This window comes from Dipodomys merriami, unplaced genomic scaffold, assembly GCF_024711535.1.
Source record: "Dipodomys merriami isolate MVZ:Mamm:240054 unplaced genomic scaffold, mDipMer1.0.p SCAF_6, whole genome shotgun sequence".
Classification (NCBI taxonomy): Eukaryota; Metazoa; Chordata; class Mammalia; order Rodentia; family Heteromyidae; genus Dipodomys; species Dipodomys merriami.
Genome location: NW_027206179.1, coordinates 9353111 through 9379182, shown reverse-complemented (window position 1 = coordinate 9379182; position 26072 = coordinate 9353111). Strand labels below are relative to the sequence as shown.

At 37.2% G+C, this 26072-nt stretch overlaps 1 protein-coding gene across 1 annotated transcript; it reads right to left on the bottom strand.

Moving 5' to 3' along the window:
* Window positions 1-4191: 4191 nt before the first annotated feature.
* Window positions 4192-25518, bottom strand: LOC138814272 (vomeronasal type-2 receptor 116-like). Its single transcript, XM_070003276.1, is given in 8 exon segments — window positions 4192-5108; window positions 6282-6405; window positions 7286-7534; window positions 8450-8649; window positions 8983-9238; window positions 11417-11705; window positions 13392-13524; window positions 25464-25518. Coding segments are annotated over 8 exon segments (2223 nt in total).
* Window positions 25519-26072: the final 554 nt, after the last annotated feature.

Here is a 26072-nt window from a genome sequence, read left to right as displayed (position 1 = left end):
CCTGAGCAGGAAAATCCATGAGACTCTTATTTCCAATTTAAGATGAAAAAGCTAGAAATGAAGCTGGGGTTCAAATGGTAAGGTAGCCTTGAGGGAAATGGTAAGGAACACTCTAGCCCTCAAGTACAATCATTTATAAATTTACTTAATATCACAAGAAACATATAATGAGAATTAGAAGAGACAGAAAAATGAATGTGATTGTCTTCATATGTCTTAAATAGGCGATTTGGTAAAAATAGTACAGAAGACACTAAGTCAACCTAATTGAAACAAAAAGTAATGCTTTCCTTAACAAATTAAGAGTTTTGAAATGTGTCATCAGATTGGAAGAAGTGTTGCTAGTATAAGAAATAATCTTATGTATGAGTTAAACCAACTAATAGATCCATATCAACCATCGAAATAGAAACAGCAATAAGAGTCCTCCATCTAAGAAAAGGCCAAGGCCAGATGGATTTAGAGTTGAATTCTACAAGGCCTTCAAAGCAGAACTCACACCAATACTCCTCCAACTCGTCAATGAAATTGAAAGAGAAAGTTCACTACCAGACTTTTTCTATGAAGCCCTCGTAACCCTCATCCCAAACCAGGCAGGGACTCATCATAGAAAGAGAACTATACACCCATTTCTTTGATGAAGATCAATGAAAAACTTTTCAACAAAATTTTGGCCAATCTACTTCAACAATTCATCCCAAAAATCATACACCACGATCAAACAGGATTCATTTTAGAGATGGAAAGCTGGTTCAATATACACAAATCAATTAATATAATTCATCACATCAATAAAAGCAAGGATAAGAATCACATAATTATCTCAATAGATGAAGAAAAAGCATTTGACAAGATCCAACACCCCTTTATGATGAAGGTTCTGGAAAAATTAGGAATCCAAGGAACATCCCTCAACACAAAATAAAGGCTGTATAGGACAAACGTACAGCCAGCATTATGCTTAATGGTGAAAAGCAAAAGCCATTTCCTCTAGACTCAGGAATGGGACAAGCATGTCCACTCTCTCCACTTCTTTTCAATTTAGTATTAGAATGCCTAGTTACAGCAATAAGACAAGATGCAAACATAAAGTGATTCCAAATAGGGAAAGATGAAGTAAAACTCTCCCTCTTTGCAGATGACATGATCTTATATTTACAGAATCCCACGGAATCGACTCCCAAATTACTTGAGCTTAGTCAAACTTTGGCCAAGTAGTAGGGTATAAAATTAACCCTCAAATATCAATGGCTTTTCTGTATGCCAACAGTGAGAAAAGCGTGGCTGAAATCAGGAAAGCAGCTCCCTATGTAATAGCCCCACAAAAAATAAAAATACCTAGGAATTAACTAAACTAAAGAAGTGAATGACCTCTATGATAAAAAGGAAATCAAAACAGAACTGAGAAAGTGGGAAAACTTCCCATGCTCCTGGATTGGGAAAAACCTCCCATGTTCCTGGATTGGAAGGATCAACATTGTGAAAATGGCAATATTTCCAAAAGCTATCTACAAATTCAATGCAATACCTATCAATATTCCAACCTCATTCTTCAAGGAAATAGAAGAGGAAATCCAAAAATTCATATGGAACAATAAAAAACCCCAAATAGCAAAAACGATCCTTAACAGAAAGAATAGTGCTGGAGCTATATCAATACCTAATTTCAAACTCTACTACAAAAACATAGTAATCAAAACAGCATGGTACTGGCACAAGAACAGACCTGAGGACCAATGGAATAGAATTGAAAATGCAGAAATGAACCTACAGACCTATAGCCATCTAATCTTCCATAAAGGAGCTAAAAAGTTAGAATGGAAGAAAGACAGCTTCTTCAGCAAATGGTGCTGGAAAAATTGATTAATCACCTATAGAAAACTAAAGCTAGATCCTTATATATCACCCTGCACCAGGATTAATTCCAAATGGATCAAAGACCTTGGAGTCAACACAGACACCCTGAAACATTACAGGAAGGAATAGGAAAAACCCTAGGTCTCCTTGGCACAGGCCGAAATTTTCTTAATAGAGACCCAGAAACACAACAAATCAAATGAAGTTTGGACAAATGGGATTGCAAGAAGCTGCAAAGCTTCTGCTTGGCAAAGGACATAGCTAGCAAGATCAATAAAAAGCCCACGGCCTGGGAGAATATCTTCACTAGCCATACAATGGATAAAGGTCTCATATCAAAAATATACCTAGAACTGAAAAAACTAAATTCCCCAACAACAAATCCTCAAAGAAACCACTATCTGGTAAATATGTGGGCTAAAGTCTTAAAGAGAAAGTTCTCTGAAGAAATAAGAATGGCCAATAGACACATGAAGAAATGCTCTACCTCTACAGCTATAAAAGAAATGCAAATCACAACAACATTGAGATACCACCTCAACCCAGTTAGAATGGCTATAATCAAGAATTCTAATAACAAAAATAGATGCTGGAGGGGATGTGGCCAGATGGAAACCTTACCGCATTGTTGGATGGAATGTAAACTTGTTCAATCACTTTGGAAAGCAGTATAGAGGTTCCTCTGAAGACTCCACATAGAGTTCCTCTATAACCCAGAAAATCAAGTTTTGGGCATTTACCCAAATGATCACAAACAAGACCATACTAAAACTACTAGCAGAATTATGTTTCTTGCAGCATTATTTACCATAGCTGAATTATGGAACCAACCCAGATGACCCTCAGTAGATGAATGGATCAAGAAAATATGGAATATATATATATGCACATACATTCAAAATGGAATTCTATGCCTCCATCAGAAAGACTGACATTGCCCCATTTTTTTAGGAAATGGAAAGACTTGGAAAAAATTATATTAAGTGAAGTAAGCCAGGCCCAAAGAAACATAGGTCCCATGGTTTCCCTTATTTGCAATAACTAGTATATGTCTGGGATAAGTAGAAAAGGTCTAAAGCTATATATATAAATATATGACCAGATAAGATGACCTTATGCGAAGGGAACCCCAAGATAGGGACACAAGTGGTTTTTGCTTTCTTGCTATTGTTTCCACCATTTATAATGTACCATGTGATTCTGTTGTTTCTTTGTATGTTCCTCCCCCATGATATAACCCCTGTTTTCACTGTATTTGATGTTGTTGCTCTGTATATTATATATATACTTCTCTAGTTTGAGGAAGGGAAGGGAAAAAACAAAAAGTTGAAAAAGGATACAGCTTGACCCATTGTAACAATGAGACATACAAGACACTCTGTTGAAAAGTTTACAACTTGAGCAAGGGAGGGAGGGAGTGTAGTTTTAGAGGTGGGAGGGAAGTGATGGTAGGGGAAAAACAAACAAGGAGGTAACAATGCTTGATAGTAAATGTACTTATTACCTTGCCCATGTAACTGTAATCCCTCTGTACAGTATTTCACAATGAAAACATTAAAAAAATCATGTATATTTATTGCAGAAATTTCTATTTGTCAAATTTATAAACAGTGATTAAATAACAATGAATAGAAAGTTATATCCAGCCATGGGGGAGCAAACTATGATGCATTACAGACATCAATCTTAAGAGAAAACCCAAAAGGTTCTTCTATATTGTAACTTTAAATTGAAGAATAATTTAGTAGCTTATACAAGACATTTCTCACACAACCTGAGGAAAGCAGAGTGAGGGCGAAGAAGAAGAGATAGAAGAATATGGAGATTGGCAAAGAGAAAAAGAGAGAGATAGATACATAAGAAAGGTCCCACTAAAGAGACTCAGGGTTATTATAAAAGGAAAATGTGTGAGTAGAAATTTACAAGTACTGAACTAAACAGTCTCTAAGGATCATGTTAAAAGATGAAACTTTGTGAGAGAAAAATACTAATGAAATGTATTAGAGGACTATGCAACATAGTAGAGTGTCGAAAGGAAGTTAGTATACTTGAAAATTTAGAAAAATGATTCAGAAAGACAAGAGTGAACATAAACTCTTAAAGAGGGGATAATATAATTAAATGAAGATTAAATAGGAGGAACCAAACTATATTAGGAAAATTTAAATAGTGAGCACCATAAGTTATGGCTACCACTACTAGAAAAATGAGCAAAAGACTTAATTCATTGAAGTAAAAATTCCACAATACAAACTAATATAACAACGAGAAATTACTGTAGCTTTACATTAGACCTATATACTAATCAATCATATGAGTTTAAACATAAGAAAGCTAATTTTTTCTACTATGTAGTCTTTTATCCCTGAAGCCATGTAGAGAATTTCTATTAAACATTAACAAGATGTTGTAGCACCTTGGGGCAAAAATGCAGCCTAAGAGCCCTGCTCCAGAGGCCAAGATGGAGAAGACCTCCACAGCCACCATGACCTTCCCCTTGGCACTGTGGTAGACAGGCAGGAAGGTGAGCCACACACTGCAGAACACCAGCATGCTGAAGGTCAGGAACTTGGCTTCATTGAAGGTGTCAGGCAGGTTCCTGGCCAGAAAAGCCACAGTGAAACTGGCCATAGCCAGGAAGCCCAGGTATCCTAGGACACAGTAGAAGGCAGTGAGGGAACCCTTGTTGCACAGGATGAGGATGTGGCCATGTTCAGAATGTGCATCTGTGTCCACAAATGGAGGCAAAGTTCCCAACCAGAATCCACAGAGGGTCACCTGGATCAGGGTGCAGATGGGTATAATGAATTTAGGAGCCCCTGATACCAGCAGCCACCTCAGCTTTCTTCCTGGAGAAGTGGCCTTGAAGGCTAGAACCACAATCACTGTTTTGGCTAAGACTGTAGAAACAGCCACAGTGAAGATAACCCCAAATGTGATCTGCTGCAGGATGCAGGTAACCGTGTTGGGACATCCAAGAAAAAGCAAGGAACAGAGGAAACAGAAGATGAGGGAGATGAACAAGATGTAGCTGAGAACCCTGTTATTGGCCTTGACAATGGCAGTGTCATGGTGTTTTACAAATATCCCAAGAACAGCAGCAGTTAGCATAGAGAAGCAGAGAGCCATGCAGGCCAGAGCCATTCCCAAGGGATCTGTGATGGCCAGGAAACTTGAATCTTTCAGGAGGCACTTGTTTCTCTGTATGTTAGCATACTGATGATCCAGACATTTAATACACTGTTCCATATCTGGTAAGAAGTGTAAGTTCAATTATTTTTTGTTGTGAACTCCTTTCCTTCAAAGAAATTAGAATATTGTTTATTTGGATGTAATCCTAACATGTAAGATGTAATCCTAACATTAGGTATCATAAACCCACTTTATTTCTTTTCTAAACAATAACTTCCTCCCATTTCAATCTTTTTTATTTAACCTTTTGTATTCAACTTTTTTTCTTTCAGTAATTATCAAATGTGTGATAATGTGACATTTGAGGCATTCTAATCTACTTGTGATTTCCTACTCTTTTTTCTAACATTTTTTTTTTTTTGTCGGTCGTGGGGCTTGAACTCTGGGCCTGGACGCTGTCCCTCAGCTCTTCAGCTCAAGGCGAGCGCTCTACCACTTGAGCTACAGCGCCACTTCCGGTTTTCTGGTGGTTTTATTGGAGATAGGAGTCTCACAGTCTCTCCTGCCCGGGCTGGCTTTGAACCGCGATCCTCAAATCTCAGCCTCCTGAGTAGCTAGGATTACAGGCGTGAGCCACCAGCGCCCGGCTTCTAACATTTTTTTAACAGAACTATACCCTGTTCTGCAATCCAATTGAAAATTGTAAATAATATGGCTTACATTTTCCTACATGTCTCTGTAAAATATTAATTTTATCCTGTGGTACATCCTTGATTCATCTCATTCTATTTTTCTCTCCAACTCATCTGTGAAGCAGTAGGGACAAAATAACCACTCCTGGACATTTCATAATAATGCTCACTTCTTAAAGTGAATCCACTTTTCTGAATACTTGCTTTGTGACACAAACAATTCTAGGCAGAGGGAAAAAATATTTGCAATATCCATGTGTTCTGTGTGAGCAAAATGTAAATTTTAAGGTGAGCACAGTCTTACAAAGACTATGTTTACTTTCATGTTAGAGTTTATACTTGTCTTAACTCTAGACAATAAGAGAGATTAATGAAATAACTTGGCTTGCAGTAGACTAGAAAATACCACTAAAATATGTTATCCAAGCTCAAGATCTGTCCTATATCAACTAACAATACTACCACTTGTGAAAATAAAATTATTAACAAAGAGAAGTAAAATGAGCTATGTAATCAAAATGTACAACTTTTGCATTGACTTTATTGCACTGAGGAAAACTGGGGAGAAAGGAACAATTTCTTAGTAAGTTACAGACTTACCTGTCTCATTAGCAATCTCATTCTCTGCGCAAAGGGTACAATCAAAACAACAAGCTGCCTTTCCTTCTTGATGAGATTTCCTGAATCCAGGACCACAATTCTTACTGCAGACAGAGTGAGGAGTCTGAGGAAAATCAGGTATATGTCAGTAACTCTTCAAACTTTCTTAACTAGTTCTTCAAAAATCCATTGTTTTAAAGAATCAGATTATTAAGCATAATGTTTCTATGCAACTAAGTCCAGTCAGTTAATTCAATTAGGTTATACATTTTATATCCCATTATCCATGCTACACATGGATTTCTAGCCTGTTGAACTATTGAACAGTATGGAATCTTAAAAAGTTGGAAATTAATGATGAACAAATAACTCCTAATGTACAGCCCCATTGAACTTTTGAGAATTCATGTCATTGTATTTTGTCTCCTATTCATCTGTGACATGGGGCAAAGCAAGGAGGAGGACATAATTTTTATAAGGTTATGTGAACCCCAGGCCTAAGTTTTCAGTGGCCATGAAGAATGTCTTATTATAGACATCTTCAAAGTTTCCTCTCACAAAAGATGCCAAAGTAGCACCCATAGAAAGGAAGAAAATAAAATCTTCCACTACATAAAGTGATTCCTCGGGTATTTTATCATGGTGTAGGGAATCTACCAGAAGGATATAATTTATGTTTTTTACAATATTCTAAATAAATATTTAGAAACATATTTTCCTTTTTTTGGTGCTGATCCTGGGGTTTGAACTCAAGATCTAAGCAATGGCCTTGAGTTTGCACTACTTGAGTCACAGATCTACTTCCAGATTTTTGGTGGCTAATTGGCAAAAACAGTCTCATAAACTTTCCTGCTTTGGCTGACTTTTCATCATGATATTCAATTCACAGCTATCTGAGTAGCTAGGAATATAGGAATAAGTGGCTGGCACTCAGGTATAAATTTAAAGGATGATATTTCCTTACGTATTTGTCCTTAAAATTATTATGATTAGATCCAACCCACCTCTGCAGTTCCTGTGGGCCACTCTACCATGTCTTCATATAATAAAGACAGTTGATTACTATGGAGAACATATGGAGAAAACTTTCCTATTTTCACTGTAAATTGAAGACCTTCTGGAAAATTCCAAATGTTCAGAATGTCATACTCTGGACCCAATTTCCTTTCGTCATCCAAAATCACTTCATCTCCAGCAGGATTGTAAAAGTGGATGTTTTTCAGAAAAGGGTGCAGCTAAAAGAGATACTTCATCTTATGGTGAAGTACATCACATAGTTAAGACAGAAAACCTGAACTATGAAAAGCTCCTATTGCCTTTAATCTCTGATTCTGAATTCGTGAATAGGGGAAGTACCTAATGAAATCTCACAAATAAAATCTATGGAGGAATAAAAATAATCTTTTTGAATTCTGGTCACTTAGAAAAGGAACCGAAGGCCTTTTCTTCCCAAGAGAAACCAATATGCTGTAAATAGACATGAATGGGACACTTCTCAGTTGTGTAGGTACAGCTGGGCATAAGCACTATTTTTATGAAGGTCTATACTTTGAGCTTGCTAAATTTTTAATACCAAAGTTGAATGAAATGATCATTTATGAAATATATGAAAATTCTTTTCAGCAGGTCTTCCTTTGCTATTATTGAAGAAACTCCTAAGAGAAAACTGCATTTGAAGTTTTCACAACATTTGCTATGAGCATATTGAGGTTAACTGTAATCCCAGCTATTCAGGAGGCTGGTATTTGAAGATTGCCATTCAAATCCAGCCTGGGCTGAAAAGTCCACAAGACTTGTCTCCAATAAATTACTCAGAAAAAAACTAGAAGTACTGGTATGGCACAAGTTGTAGAGCGCTATCCTAAGGCACAAGGGACCCAGGTAAAAGACCCTTGCCCTGATTTCAAGCCTCTGAACAAGCAAAATAAAAACAATTTACATAATCATGGAATACATTTTATTTTTGTTATTGGCAAGTTTTTTTTTCTGAAACACATTTGAACATATGTCTATAAGATCTCATAATATTCAAAAGAAAATAATTTCCTGGGTTTGGGAAAACACCTGAAACATTTAATTTCATAGAATAGGACATGCTCTAGGAAGTGCCTTTGCTCATGGTGTATGCCATTGAACAAAGATGAAATTACCTGTGCAGGGAAAGGCACTGTTCCTTTTCTATTTCCCATTGTGTGAAATTCTGTTTGATGAAGAAGCATCTCATGGAGAGCCTGGGCCACAGCATAAACAGCATTGTATATATTGTAACTATCTCCAGACATAGTCATGTCAAAAATACACCTAGGCAACCAATCTAAAGAGGCGTCTTGAGGACAGTTGTCCCATGTTACACAGTCAGACTCAGCATCTGAGCAATTAAAGGACAGAAGCCACATCCTAGCAAGAAAAATGTCTTCTGGGTATTTGGAAGGGTTTACTGCCTTGATAAAATATGTGAATCCAGAAACATCTACATGATGTTGTGAAAAAATAAGAGGAACATGCAATGAGCCTAGAATGAAATATTTCCTTCTCATTGTTAAATCCCACTGTGAGTTCATGATACAAACTTTGCCTTTGATTAAAAGTTGCTCAATACACACAATTAAATCTAGTAGTGATTCATTATCACCATATATGATGAGGACACTTGCTGAAGATTTATTTATCTTGTTATAAACTTACATTAATTTGAATATACGTGATGTGTCTTTGCTTGAGATCAGTAGCTCATAGGCCACACAAACTCTGTTCTTGGTCATCTCTTCTTTCAATTCAGCAAGAACCCATGAACCATTCTCATCCTGTGAGGTCAACAGTCCTACCCAACTCCAGCTGAAGTAAAGCAGTAAGGAGACCATGGCAATGGCTATTGATGTGTCCTTTGGGGCTATCTGATAGAGAGCAGGAAACTTGTGATGGTCACTCAGAGCATGATCAAAAGGCCCCATGGTAAGCTAAAGAGAAAAAAAATTGTATGCTTCATGAATGAGAAGATTATCATCCATCAAACTTTCAGTCTTCAAATGTGTTAGGAACCAGTTTAAGCAGGTAGAAGGTAGGTTTTGTTTTAGTTTTGAAAAAACAATTTAATTGTTTTTCAGTAGTGGTATAATATATGAATTTACTGTTAAATGTCTCCTGATCTTTGTCATAATTTTTTTATCAATTCTTCCCATCAATGTCATCTCCACCCACTCCTCACCTTTCCTAATTCCATTTTCATTCATTTATATTGAATATTGTGTTGTTTTTGCACCCATCCATTCCATTTTCCTCTGCCTTTTTCCATCAACACCTACCTGACTCAGACAAGATATGTTTCAGCTCTCCGGTGTTTATTTTTATTAGAAAAGACACAGCATGGACTTTCACCCCTTGTATACCATACTTTCACCAGATTTCTCGTATCTATATCTATATCTATCTATATCTATCTATATCTCTATATATCTGGTATATATATATATCTGTGTGTGTAAGAGGCTATATATATGTGTGCCATATTTATTTCATATTACATGGTTCATATTTTAAATCTAATTTTCACACATGACAGAACAAATTTCACATTTCTCAATCTGAACCTGACTTACTTCATTCAACATAGTATCTTGCATGTCTGTGTGCATGAGTGTGCAGTTACAAGTCAGTAGAGGGGCAAAAACTCATGTCCTCATTCATTTCTTTGGCTTTTCCCCTCAAGACTGGTCAATCACTTGATCCACATACTTACTTACTGCTTGTTGCTGGTTAATTGCAGATACAAAGTAACAAGAGATGCTGGAGGGAATGTGGCTAGAAGGGAACCCTACTGCATTGTTGGTGGGAGTGTAAACTTGTTCAACCACTATGGAAAGCAGTATGGAAGTTCCTCAAAAGACTCCATCCACATAGAGCTCCCCTATGACCCAGCAATCCCACTTTTGCACATTTACCCAAATGATCACAAACAAGACCATACTAAATCTACCAGCACAACTATTTTTATCGCAGCATTATTTACTATAGCTAAGATGGAACCAACCCAGATGCCCCTCAATAGATGAATGGATCAAGAAAATGTGATACACACAGACACACAGACACACAGACACACAGACACACACAGACACACACAGACACACACACACACACACACACACACACACACACACATGATCCCATCAGAAAAAAATGACATCGCCCCATTTGTTAGGAAATGGAAAGACTTGGAAAAAATTATATTAAGTGAAGTAAGCCAGGCCCAAAGAAACATAGGTCCCATGATTTCCCTTATTTGAAATAACTAGTATATGTCTGGGATAAGTAGAAAAGGTCAAAAGCTATGTACATATGACCAGATAAGATGAAGTTTTAAGCAAAGTGAACCCCAAGATAAGGACATAAGTGGCTTTTTCTTTCTTGCTATTGTTTCTAATGTATTTATTAGGTGCCATGTGATTTTTTGTTGCTTTGTATGTCCCTCCCCCATGGTATAACCCCTGTTTTCACTCTATTTGATATTGGTATAATTTAGGGAGGGGAAGGGATAAAACAAAATGTTTAAATAGGGATACAGGTTGACCCATTTCAACCATGAGATGTAGAAGACACTATGTGGGAAAATGAATTTTACAATTAAGACTGGGGGAGGGGGGAAGGGTGTGGGAGTGTAGTTGTGGAGGTGGGAGGGAAGGGATGGTCCAGGAAAAACAAAGGAGGAGGCAACCATGCTTGATAAGAAATGCATTCATTACCTTGCTCATGTAACCATAACCTCTCTGTAGAGTATTTTCCCAATAAAAACTTATTTTAAAAAGTTTCCTAATTAGTTAGCATACAGGTGTGGGTCACCAGTACACTGCTCAACATATCTTCACACTGAAAAATCATTTTCCATTCCCTGATTCTTTTAAAGAAAATTATTGATAAGGCTTGAAACAATAAATTATTTATTGCTCTAAGTCTTCCATCTCCTTTTCTGAACAGTGAACACACACACACAAACACACACACATCCCACTTTATATATCTTTGGGTACTTACTCTTTGGTCCAACAAAATTTAATAAGCTCATAAGTCTCTTCCTTTATTCTCTTCTAGCACATGAAATATTAGTCATTTTTATATCTTTCTGTACATTCTACCCTCACCTGTGGAAATCTGTAGAGTCCTAGCAATGTCCCAATTTGGTCAGATGTCATTCCTAATGGTCCTGTCAATACTGCTATAGACCTTCTGTCTCTCATACAGGAGTAGTTTGGAATCCTGTACTTCCCAAAGAGCCAAGTTAAGGGATTCTTGAACATTGTCCAAGCTCTGAAGTGAACATTATAGATATCAAATCCCAGAGAGAAGTTGTGTAAAAGATCAGGGTTTTTGTTGATCTCTTCAACAGCAAAAGCCAAGGCCAAAACAAACTGATAGTTCTTGAAGATAAGCCTGTATAATAAGCATAGAAATTTAGGAAAAGAATTACAAAACCTGTCTTTGATCGATTGAATTCTTGATTTTCTGCTAATGAATGTTAAAATATTATCCTAATTGGAACAGAATGTGAATGCAATGTCTTATGTTTGTATATAAGATTAGTTAAGGACATGAAAGGAACATGCCATGAATGAGATTCAGAAACTTAACTAAGCTGAGAGACAGCTTCCTTCCCCCCCACTATTGCATGTACCACAGCAAAAAGCTGTTGTCCATTGCATTAGGTTTTGATGAGACAGCAAATACTCTGTAAATCTTGTTTTTGAGTCACCCAGTTATGTTATGTGTGTATATGGCAGGTCAGGCTAACTAATGAATCTACAAATTAAGAGTAACTTTCAGAAGCAAAATGTTCTTTATGAAAGATTATATAGTTAGCCATGCTAACAGACTCAACTTCCTGCAATATCAATGAGAACAATAGCTAAAATATAATGTGAGGGAATTTTATTTTTATTTATTCAGCAAAAAAAGGGATACATCCAACTCTAGTGAACTAATTATGGAGGGGGGAACCTCCAACATGGATGTTAAGGAGAAAATTATAGGGAAGAATTACAATGCAATCCCAATTTCAAGGTCACCATGGTAAAATGTTGTGCTCACTATTCTCTTCCCAATTTATAGCTGAGAGAGAGAGAGAAACTGAAAAGGATCAAATAGAAAGAAGTAAAAATGATCAAAGTACTTTTCATTTTTCTGTTTCATGTCTTGGAGTGCCAGGTGTGTGTGTGTGTGTGTGTGTGTGTGTGTGTGTGTGTGTGTGTGTGTGTGTGTGTGTGTCTGTGTGTGTTTGCACGCACATGCACACACTTGCACATGTGTGCATGTGCATGCACATTCTAAAGAAATTCATATAATGAAATCAACAGACATTGTTCAAAAATGGAAACAATGAAGGCACATCGGAACTACTAATTAAAGAATTAACTTGTTCAACATACACTGTAGGTATATGTGAAGTCTTCTAAACAGAAGAAAATAGTGACTTTGACGAAAATCTAATTGAAACACACATATGACAGAGCACTGTAAAAATGAAGATGTGTGAAAAGGTTAATCAAAAGTTGACGTTAGCATTTTCAAAAAAGGAATTGTGAACAAAGATAGTGTACTATTCTTTAACATGAAAGGCAATCAAATTTTTGACCATCACATCTATAGCAAGCTGTCTCATGATCTCACAAATGAAATACATATACAGGGAAGATTCTCTAAACTATAACAGAAATTGGACTCATACCATATAGGTATGCTCTCATTTCCCTAATAACTGAGTCCTTAATAGTATCCATATAAGTCAAGAGAATGTGGCAAGAAATCTTTACAGTACTCCAGATAACATATATGTAAACTATCCACAAAGAATATTGAGCCTATGAAAGATATCCTTTAGAAATGAAGAAAGGATAAAGGTGTTCCCAGAGAAACACTGTTAGGAGTACCCAAGCAATAAATGAGCTAATGACTTCAGAGAGACTTCTCAGAAGAAGAAATAATAATAGTGAATAGACACATTAAAAATATTTAACATGGAGTTCGGAGGAAGATGGTGGCGAAGAAGCTGAAGGATAAACAAGTTCTCACATAGAAAACAGTTTTAGTGTTCCAGTGAATAATCCTAGCCTAGAGAATCACACCAAGTGTGCCATCACAGTACAGAGTTTGGCCAGAGAAGGAAAATCCACGCAAGGAGACAGATCTGAGCATTTGCCGGTAGCTGCAGATACTGTGGCTGTGGTGGCAGCGGCTGCGGTCATAGCCACCATACCTACAGAGAGAGTCCAGGATAAAGGAGCCAGAAGCAGTGGGTGAGTAGATTCTACTCAACACTTGCAAAAACTGACAAGGAGCAGTTATCTTCATCCTACAGATTGCAGACCAGAAACAACCCAGGAATCAAGACTCTGGCATGAGTAGAACCCTGATGTCCTCACTCCTTCTCAGGGAGCAAAGGAAGGAAGGCCACCCCTCCCCTCAACACCAGAGATGTCCATCTTTGATACTGACAGAGGCCCGACTGAGCCTGACCAGCCATGTTCAGCCCCACCCAGGGGAAAGTCACCCAGCCCAGGCAAAGGAAGCTCGGCCCCTGGACCAGTGACTTTCTTGACTGGGTAAATAGAGCCAGAGGCTTCCCCTTCATACAGCAGCCTTGGCAATCAATTGAAATTAGTAAACATAAACCCTGAGAATGGCTCCAGGCTGGGTTCTGTGAGTGTCTCAGAAACTAGCCCCTCAGAGAAAAGCTAGTGTTTGCTGAAAGGCCTCAACTCTACCCAGAACCTACCCTCATCAGAGCATTTCCAAACTAGAGGAAACAGCCATCTCCCTCTTTTGTGATACTCAAAGCAGATCTCCTTCCCACTGAACTGGCCTGGGAAGAATATCACAAAATCCTGGATAAGACAGAGCATTTTTCTGCCAGCTCAAACAAACTGACTTAAGAAACTAATCAAGCCACAGGAAAACCAAACACCACTAGCAGACCAGAGACTCCACCAAGAGACTGGGTACTGACACAGGGGATATACAGGATCTTCCTATTACCCCCCCCCCCGAAAAAAATCAAAGAACTCTTTTTTGTACCTTTAAAAATTATTTAAATTTTTTTTCTATTAATCCTTTTTATTTTCCTCTCATAATTTTTATTTTAGGTGCATATGTGTATGTGCTTTTTAAAAATTTTCTTCTGAACTTTTTGTCAGTTTTTTCTTTTCTTTTTTCTCTTTCATTCTTTCTTGCATGACTTAATTGCTATTCTGCTCATCCCCAGATATATACCAGTTGTAGATTTTTAGACCTAATCCCCCATTGTGTACATAGTCCAGAAATTAATTACGCAATTCACAACCTCTTAGGCTTAACTTCTTTAATAGCAGTATCATCTCTGTATATCTATATAGAGAGATATTCTCAAGTAACTAATTTTAAGAATTTTTATGTTTTATTTTTTCATGTCTCCTTTCTACCCCTACCCTCCTCTCAACCTATCCTTTCTTCTCTCAATATCATTTCTTTAATCTTATGTAATTTATAAGTTTTTCACTTTTAAAATTCAAATTTTATCCTCCCATTTTTTCTTTCTTTTTTTTTTAAAAATCTCTCTCCTATCATTCTGTCCAATCCATTTCCCTCACTGAGCTTAGGACTTGGTTAAATTCACTCTCCTTTTATTTCTCCACATCCCTCTAATCCTATTTTCCTCACATTTTCCCCTAAACCTAATAATTTCTGGTTTGCCAAATTCTTCCTTGTTGTTCTTACCCATTAATCCATAGTTGTTTGATATTGAAAGATTGTATCTATTGAACTAGATTGTATCTGCAGCCATTTAGACTGTGCAACTTCAGTGCTTTCATTGATGCTTGCCTTCAAATTGTGTTCTAGCAAAAATTGGTGTTACTTTCATACTATATAGGCAGAACAAGCCAGAAAAACAAGCAAAATGGCAAGTCCAGGTATCTCAACTTCCACTCATGGTAATCAGGTGACAGAACACTTAATGAATAATCCAGTGGAGAGTTCCCAAAAAGCTCTACAAACATTACTGGTAAACAGGGTGAATGAAAATATTGAAAACCTGCAAAGGACTCAGAGTGAGCATGATAGTGAGAAAGAGGAGGCAAACCAAAGATTAATACAGGAATCTTGTGAGCATGAGGAAGCTAGTCAAAGATTAATACAGGAATTGAGTGAGCAGGTTGAGAACAGTTAAACAGAAAGACAGGAATTGAATGAGCAGGCTGAGAACAGTCAAAGAGAAAGTTAGGAATTGCGTGAGCAGGCTGAAAACAGTCAAAGAGAACTACAGGAACTGAATGAATGTGAGGAAGCTAATCAAAGAGTAATACAGGAATTGCAAGAGTGGGATGAGAATAGACAAAGATCAATAGAGGCATTCATGGAATCTATAAACAGAGAGCTGAAAGAATTCAGGGAGAACACAAAGGGAATGCTGAATGAGCTCAACAGAAGGAATGAGAGTCCAAGGAAACCATAATCAATCAACTAAGTAATTTGAGAATAAGCAGTGAACACCAAATTAAGGAAGTAAAGAAGGTCATACAAGATCTAAAACAAAGTTCCAACAAAGAATTGTAAGCAATCAAAGCTGATCAATTAGAAGGAAAAGAAAATTTTAAAAAAGTAGAAAGTCTTGACAGTAGGTTAGACCATACAGAAGATCAAATCTCGGGGATTGAAGACAGCCTAGATATTATAGAGAAAGAACATACAACTATCCAAGACAAATCCAAGAGATATGGTAGATCCATTCAACATTTGGAAAACACCATCAGAAGGCCTTATCTGAGGATAATGGGTGCACAAGAGAACCTAGAGGCAGAAGTTAATGGTCTAGGAAATTTGTTTAATAGGATCCTAGCAGAGAACTTCCCAAACATGCAAAAAGATAGGCCTATTCAAATACAAGACACTTTTAGAACCTCAAATAGACCAGACTAGAACAGGACATCCCACCATCACATTATAATCTGCACAGGATCAATTCAGACCAAGGAAAAGATCTTTAAAGCTGTCAAGGAGAAAAGATCAATCACCTACAAAGGGAAACCAATTATAATCACCTCAGATTTCTCATCAGAGACAATTAAAGCAAGAAGAGCCTGGAATGATATATGCCATGCCCTATTGACAAACAACTCTTAACAAAGAATACTGTACCCGGCTAAACTCTCCCTCACAACTGAAGGTCAAATAAAAACCTACCATAGCAAAGAAAAACTGAAGCAATATATATCCACCAAACCAACGCTACAAAAGATACTTAAAGATGTCCTACACATAGAAAACCAAAAAGACCACAATAAAGGCCAAGAAACTGCACGCAAACTGAGAATCCAAGAACCATAGGAAGAACCCAGTGTTCGCAGCCCCCAAGAAGGTGGATAACATGGTAGTAACTACCAAATACCTCTCAGTCCTAACCCTCAACATTAACAGATTTAACTCTCCAATTAAGCGACATTGACTAGTTGGATTGAAAAGCAAGACCCTTCTATCTGCTGTTTTCAGGAGTCACACTTTGCCCATAAAAACAAACATTTTGAAAGTAAAAGGCTGGAACAAAATCTACCAAGCAAACAGCCCCCATAAACAGGCGGGAGTTGCAATCCTAATATCAGATAAAATAGACTTCAAATTAAAATTAGTGAGAAGAGATAAAGAAGGTTGCTACATACTAATTAAGGGATCTCTCCTTCAGGGCGATATTACAATTCTAAATATCTATTTGCCAACAATGAAGCACCCAAATTTATCCAAGAAACACTACGTTTCCTCAAATTTCACAAAGATCCAAAGACATTAATTGTTGTGGACTTTAACACACCACTATCCCCACTAGATAGATCAACTTGGCAAAAACTCAACAGGGAAACCGTAGATCTAAAGAACTGCATAGATCAACTAGATTTAACAGACTTCTAACGAATATTTCAACCAGCAGCATCAGAATACACTTTTTTCTTAGCAGCATATGGAACATTTTTCCAAAATAGACCAATGTGGTCGAAAAGCAAACGTCCAAATTCAGAAACATTGAAGTTATGCCTTGCATTCTCTCAGACCACAAGGGAATAAAATTAGAACTCAACACCAAAAGCCACTAAAGAATGTCCTGTAACAACAAGACTGAGGCTGAACAACAAACATTTGAATCACCAGTTGGTCATGGAAGGGATTAAAAAGGAAATTCAAATGTTCATGATATTCAACAAAAATGAACACACAAATTACCAGCTCCTCTGGGACACAGCAAAGGCAGTACTCGGAGGCAATTTTATAGCTCTGAGTTCCTACATCAACAAATTTGAGAGATATAAAACCAACAATGTGACATCTGAACCTCCTTGAAAAAGAGCAGCAAGATAAATCCCAATCCAGTAGATGGAGAGAAATAATTCAAATAAAATCAGAATTATTATTATTATTACTGTAAAAATAACATAGAGAGGTGAAAATTGCATGGGCAAGATAGTAAGTCCATTTTTTATCAAGCATTGTTGCCTCCTCATTTGTTACCCCATACCATACCTTCCCCTCTCCACCCTCCCACCCCTATACTCCCTACCACCACTACCCCTATGCCCCCCCACACCACAAAGTAGTAAAGCGCGTTTTTTAGATTAAACAAATTAGAATCCAAAAAAAAACATAGAAAGAATCAACAAAACAAAGAGTTGGTTCTTTAAAACTATTAATAAAATTGACAGACCCTTAGCAAATCTTATCAGAAAAAGAAGAGAACACACCCAAATAAATAAATTAGATTGGAAACATCACCAGAGAAACAACCAAGATTCAGAACAATAAAAGGGTATACTTCTCAAACCTTTATGCTAATAAGTTTGAGAACTTGGCAGAAATGGACCATTTCCTAGCAAATATCGACATGCCACAACTAAACCAAATGAGGTAAATCATCTTTTTTCCAGGGCTGAAGACTGAACCCAGGGCCTTGCCCACGCCGGGCAGGTGCCCTTCCGCTGGGCTAAACCCCCAGCTCCCGAGGTAAACCATCTTAACTGGCCAATATCAAGCATGAAATAGAAACAGCAATAAGAGACCTTCCATCTAAGAAAAGCCCAGGAACAGATGGTTTTACAGTGAAATTCTATAAGGCATTAAAAGCAGAGCTAACACCAATACTCCTCCAACTCTTCAATGAAATTGAAAGAGAAAGTAAACTACCAAACGCATTCTATGAAGCCATCCTAACTCTCATCCCCAAACCAGGCAGAGACTCAGCACAGAAAGAGAACTTTAGACCCATTTCTTTGATGAACATTGATGCAAAACTTCTCAAAAAATTTTTGGCCAATCGACTTCAACAATTCATCCAAAAAATCATACACCATGAACAAACAGCATTCATTTCAGGGATGCAAACTGGTTCAATATATGCAAATCAATTACTATAATTGATCATATCAACATGAGCAAGGATAAGAACCACATGATTATCTCAATAGATGCAAAAACAGCATTTGACAAGATCCAACATCCTTTATGATGAAGGTTCTGGAAAAACTAAGATTCCAAGGAACATTCCTCAATACAATAAAAACTGTAAAAGATAACCCTACAGCCAGCATTATACTTAATGGTAAAAAAATAAAGCCATTTCCTCTTCACTCAGGAATGAGACAAGGATGTCCACTCTCTCCACTTCTCTTCAATCTAGTATTAGAATGCCCAGCTACAGCAATAAGACAAGACGTAAACATAAAAGGGATCCTAATAGGGAAAGATGAAGTAAAACTTCCCCTTTTCAGATGACATGATATTGTATTTAAAGAAATCCACTGATTCCTCTCCCAAATTAAGCTGATTTATAACTTTGGCAAAGTAGCAGGGTATAAAATTAACCCTCAAAAATCAATGGCTTTTCTGTATGCCAACAATGAGAAAAGTGGGGCTGAAATCAGGAAAGTAACTCCATTCGTAATAGCCCCACAAAAATAACATACCTAGGAATTAACTTAACCAAAGAAGTGAAGGAACTCTATGATGAAAACTTTTAAAACCTGAAAAAGGAAATCAAAACAGGACTTAGATAGTGGCAAAACCTCCCATGCTCCTGGATTGGAAAGATTAACATCGTGAAAATGGCAATACTTCCCAAAGGTATCTACAAATTCAATGAGATGCCTATCAATATTCCAACCTCATTCTTCAAGGAAATAGAAGAGGCAATCCAAAAATTCATATGGAACAATAAAAGACCCCGACGATCCTTAAAATAAAGAATAGTGCTGGAGGAATATCAATAACAAATTTCAAACTCTACTATAAAGCCATAGTAATCAAAACAGCTTGGTACTGGCAAAAGAACAGACCTCAGGACCAATGGAATAGAATTGAAAACCCAGAAATGAACCAACAGACGTATAGCCATCTAACCTTCGATAAAGGAGCTAAAAATAATAGAATGGAAGAAAGACAGCCTCTTCAGTAAATGGTGCTGGCAAAACTGGTTAATCACTTGTAGAAAACTAAAGCTAGATCCTTATATATCACCCTGCACCAGAATCAACTCCAAATGGATCAAATACCTCGGAGTCAAAGCAGACACTCTGAAAACATTACAGGATGGAATAGGAGAAACCCTTTGTCTCCTTGGAACAGGCTGAAATTCTCTTAAAAGAGACCCAGAAACAGAACAAATCAAAGAAAGGTTGGACAAATGGGATTACATGAAGTTGCAGAGCTTCTGCATGGCAAAGGACATTGCTAGCAAGATCAATAGAACGCCCACGGATTGGGAGAAGATCTTCATTAGGCATACAACAGAAAAGGGTCTCATATCTAAAATATACTTGGGACTCAAAAATTAAATCCCCCAACAACAAATCCTCAAAGAAACAACTGCCCAATAAATAAGTGGGCTAAAAACTTAAAGAGAAAGTTCTCTGAAGAGGAAAGAAAGATGGCCAATAGACACATGAAGAAATGCTCAACCTCTCTAGCCATAAAAGAAATGCAAGTCACAACAACATTGAGATACCACCTTACCCCAGTTAAAATGGCTATAATCAAGAATTCTAATAACAACAGATGCTGGAGGGGATGTGTACAGAAGGGAACTCTACTGCATTATTGGTGGGAATGTAAACTTGTTCAACCACTTTGGAAAGCAGTATGGAGGTTCCTCAAAAAACTCCACATAGAGCTCCCCTATGACCCAGCAATCCCACTTTTGGCCATTACCCAAATGATCACAAACAAGACCATACTTAAAGCTACCAGCACAACTATGTTTATTTCAGCATTATTTACCATAGCTAAGATATGGAACCGACTCAGATGCCCCTCAGTAGATGAATAGATCAAGAAAACGTGGTATATATACACAATGGAATTCTATGCCTCCATCAGAAAGAATGACATTTCCCCATTTGGTAGGAAATGGAAAGACTTGGAAAAAATCTTAAGTAAAGTAAGCTTGGCCCATAGAAACCCAAGTTCCATGGTTTCCCTTATTTGCAATAACAGTATGTCTGAGACAAGCACTATAGGTCAGATAAGTTGATTTTAGGTAAAATGAACCCCAAGATACGTATTCAAATGTTTTTCTCTCTTGCAATTGTTCCTAACATGTTTATAAGATGATTTCTTTGTTGCTTTGTATGTTCCTCCCCCACGGTACAAGCCCTGCTTTCATTGTGTTTGATGTTGGTATAGTTTGTGGAGGGTAAGAGCAAAAACAAACCTTTTAAATAGTGATTCAGGTGGACCCATTGCAACAATGAGATGTACAAGTCGTTATGTCGAAAAACAAACTTTACAATTTGGTAGGAGGGAGGGTAGGGGATGGGGGTCGATGGGAAGGGGTAGGAAGGGGAAACAAAGGAGGTGGCAACAATACTTGATAAGAAATGTACACATTACCTTGACCATGTAATTGTAACCACTCTATATGTTGTTTTTACAATAAAATCTTAAAAGAACATAAATTACTGGGAATGGTCAGAAGAGGTTTTTGTTTGTTTATTTCTTTTACTTTTTTTCCATTTTATCTACCTCTTGTTTTTTTATGAATATGTTTTTGTGAGGGAATGGGGGCACAGAAATTGTGGAACAAAGTATGAACAAATGGAACAAATGTGAACTTGTGGCTCGGAATTGGAAGGAAACATAGCAAGGGAAGGGGTGACATTGTTCCAAAAGTAATGTACTCTTACTTAGGTAACTGTAACCCCACTGTACATCATCTCTATAATAGAAAATACAATACATGAAAGGACAAAAAAGCAGTGGAATAAGGCAGCCCCCCAAAAAGCATAATCATCTATCATATATCACACCAAACAGTTTAATCAAAGCAACCAAATGTGACAAGTTTGTAATGTAATGATGGAAGGATCAAATCAACAAAATGACATAACAATTGTAAATGTATATTAACACACTATCCAGGCACTTAACTGCATTTAAACACCCTTTGAGATAGTCCTCAATATAATAATATTTGACTATTTTCTGTAGAGTTCATGTATAGAGAAAATCAACATGGAGGTATCAGAATTGAATTTCACCTTTGATTAGATGAGCCTCACATTCACCTATAGAACATTGCATCCAACGTCTGACTAAACCATCTTTCATCAACATACTGAGCATTTGATCTCCAGGAGATATCATGGGGTAACACACAAAACCAGCCAGATTTAAAAAGCATTGAAAGCATATCAAGTACACCTGCAGACCATACTGTAGTAAGAGTAGAAATTAACCTGAAAATATGCCCATAACATGGAAATTAAATGAATTATTTTTCAGCCATCAATAAATAATTTAATTTAATTAAAATATTCAATTTAATGCAATGATTAATACTCGATTAAATAATTTGTTTTCAAGCCAAACTTCAAGATGATAACAGTTTTTTGGCACAAATAAAAATGAAAACAATATCAGAATCTACAGATACAGAAAAAGAGGAATGAATTGACACTGTAACTACGTTTGCTGAAATCAGGAGTACAGACACTGTACTAAAGAATCTATGCTGCATCTCATGGAACTAGAAAAATAAACCCAAGGTAAGTAGAAATATTGAAATAATCAAACAAGGAAAGGAATTAGAGAATAAAGAATATAATAGCAATAATCACTAAAGCAAAGAGGAGGCTTTACAAAAACAACAGGATAATACTGAAGTAAAAATCGTGCACTATCAAAGGCAAAAGCAACAAAATTACACATATCAACACATTTACCCCCGCCCCTTATTTTGGATCCCACTATCAGTATGTTGAAAATAGCAGTATTACTGAAAAACCAGCTACAGATTCAATGGAGTCTCCATCAAAATTCCTATCAGTTCCTTCACAAAAATAAGAAAGTCACAACTAAATTTTATGAAAAGGAAATCCTCAATTAGCCTGAGCTACCTTAAGGCAGAAGAACAACATGACAGTATCTCTATATCTGTTTTTCTCTTATACTGCAAAGCTATAATAGCAGAAAAAATTCTGATTAAAACAGACATATGGATCAAGGAAATATAAGACCAAAAAGTAATTGCAAACAATAGATATCTGATTCTTGGAGAAGGTGCCAAATAATACATGACTTAAACCCGACACCCATAGGAAGGGATGACATTGTGAAATGGGCATGCGTGGTACACTAAATCTAGACCATGTATTTTTTTTATGTGTTGCAGTTATTTGTTTTTGTTATTACTTTTTTTAAAGTATGAAAATACCATACAGAGGAGTTACAATTACATGGGCAAGGTAATGAGTGCATTGTTGCCTCCTTTGTTTCCCCTTCCTTTACCTTCAAATCTCCCGCCCACACCAAAATTGTAAATTCATTTTTTGACAGAACGTCTTGTACATCTCATTGTTGCAATGGGTCCACCTCTATCCCTATTTAAACAATTATTTTTCCTTTCCCCTCCACACTGTATACCAACATCAAATACAGAGAAAACAGGGACCATGTATTTTTTAATGTCAAAATTGATTAGTACTTTGCACTAAGCACTTGGACTGTTAAGAACCCAGGAGGCAACAATGCTTGATAAGAAATGTACTCATAACTTGCTCATGTAATTGTAACTCCTCTGTATGGTATTTTCACAATAAAAAGTTATTAATAATAAATAAAAACCATGCTGAAAAGAAAAAAAATAATATCATATACATATTCTAGTTCTGACAAATGAGGGAAATCATGTGACCTGCCTTTCTTTGGGTATCGCTTACTTCACTTAATAGAAGTTTGTCCAAGTCTTTCCATTTCCTTATTTTGTTTTTAATTGTGAAAATACTGTACAGAGGGGTTACAATTACATGGGCAAGATAACGAGTACATTTCTTATCAAGCATTGTAGCCTCCTCCTTTGTTTCCCCTTCCCATCCCTTCCCATCCTTCCCCTGTCCCCCCCACCCAATCCTCCCCGCCCCCTCCGCCAAAGTTGTAAAGTTTGTTTTCGACATAACGACTTGTACTTCTCCATTTCCTTATGTACCACATTTTCTTGATCCATTCATCTACTAAGGGACATTTGTTTTGATAATAAAGCATATGTACATGAACTACAGGTTGTGGAAACAAGAGTGTCTCATTAGACCCTGTATATAGTTTTTTTTTCACTTCATCATTGTTTTCTACTTTCTTTATTTCTATTAATTTTTGTTCCTTGTGTTTTGCATAATAGACAATGCAATATGGGGAGGGCAAAGGGAATCACAGAAACAGCAGAACAACGAATGAACCATACAAACGTTGTTACTCACTTGATACTATGTGGGATATGACATTTCAACTTTTGGGGTGGGGAAGAGGGAGGTATTAAGTTGGAAATAAAGAAGGATGGGCAAACACTGATTTAAACAAATGTACTTATAGCCTTACCTATGTAACTGTAACCCCCCGCTTATCACCTTCTCAATTAAAAAAATAAAAAATAGATTCATTCTTAATAGAGACTTGAACTTTGCATGTAATAGAGAAAATGAGGGGCCGTACACACACAGGTAACTTAAATAGAATTCAAGTAGCTCATAAAATAATAGCAAGAATTAATCTCTGCTTTTGATTGTGTGCTAGAATCCATTGTTTCATATACAAGGCCCTAAATTCCACCTCTAGCACTGAAAATGTAAAGTAGCTGTGGTGGTATCCAATTGAAAATCTACAGCACAATGAAAGAAACTTTGAAATAGCCAATTGAATAGTTAAAAATCTTGCTAGCTATTCATCTCAGAGAGGATTGGAAAAAATTATATTAAGTGAAGTAGGCCAGGCCCAAAGAAACATTGGTCCCATGGTTTCTCTTATTTGCAATAACTAATATATGTCTAAGACAAGCAGAAAAGGTAAAAAGCTATGTACATATGACCATATAAGATGATGCTAAGTTAATTGAACACCAAGATGGGTACACAAGAGGTTTTATCTTTCTTGCTGCTGTTTTTAATGTATTTATAATGTACTATGTGATTTTTTGTTTCTTTTGTATGGTATTCTCCCATGGTTTAGCCCCTGTTTTCACTGAATTTGATTCTTGTGCCCTGAATCTTGTATATATATTTTTCTAATTTAGGGAGGGGAAGGGAAATAACAAAGTACTGAAATAAGGATAGAGGTTGACCCATTGTAACAATGATATGCACATGACAATATGCTGAAATGAGCTTTACAACTTGTGGGGAGGATGGATTTGGGGAGGTGGGGAGGGAAGGGATGGTAGGGGAAAACAAATGAGGAGGTAAAAATTCTTGATGCAAAATGTACTCATTACCTTACTCATGTAACTGTAACAAAAATTGTCAGAATAGTGGGAAATAACTCTAAAACATAAGTAGAGACAAAATCTAATCAAGGAACAGACATGTAAAAATTAGAAATAGAAAATCACATCAGAAAAAATGTTCAGTAATTTGAGCAATCAGGACACATATCAGTTATTCATCAACCCAGACAAAAAATTGCAATTTTGGTAAAGGTAAACAAAAAGTAAAGCTTGGAGATTCTTCAAGAAATTGAAGCTGGGAGTTCCGGGAAGATGGCGGAGAAGAAGCTGGAGGCTAAACAAGCTCTCGCATAGAAAGTTTTAGTGTTCCAGTTAACAGTCCTAAGCGAGAGAATCACACCAAGTGTGCTATCACAGTACAGAGAGTTAAGCCAGAGAGGGAAAATCCAGGCAAGGAGACAGATCTGAGCACTTGCCAGCAGCTGCCCCTGCGGCGGCAGCTGTGGTAGCAGCGGCGGCCAGAGCCGCCATACCTGCACAAAGAGTCCGGGATGAAGGAGCCAGACTCAGTGGGCGAGCGGATTCTACTCAACACCAGCAAGAACTGACAAGGAGCAGACATCTTCAGCCTGCAGTTTGAAGACCAGAGATGACCCAGGAACCAAGACTCGACGTGAGTAGAAGCCAGATGTCCTCACTCCTTCTCAGGGAGCAGAGGAGGGAAGGCCACCACTCCCCCCCCACTACCAGAGATCTCCATCTTTGAAGGCCTGGCTAAGCTGCTAGCTCCAACTCGAGCCTTGGAAGAAAACTAGAGTCATTTAGCAGGTCACCAGAACCTAAGCTGACCTGCCAGACTCAACTCCACCCAGGGAAAAGTCACCCAACTTGGGCCACCAGCCCCAGGAGTGGCTTTCTTCACTGGGCAAATGGAGCCTGAGGCTGCCCCTCCCTTTAGCAGCCTGGACAATGTATTGAAATTCAGTAAACATAGCCATGAGAATGGCTCCCGGCTGAGCTCTGTGAGTCTTTCACAACCTAGTCCCCAGGGAATAGCTACTGTTTGCTGAAAGGCCTCAACTCTA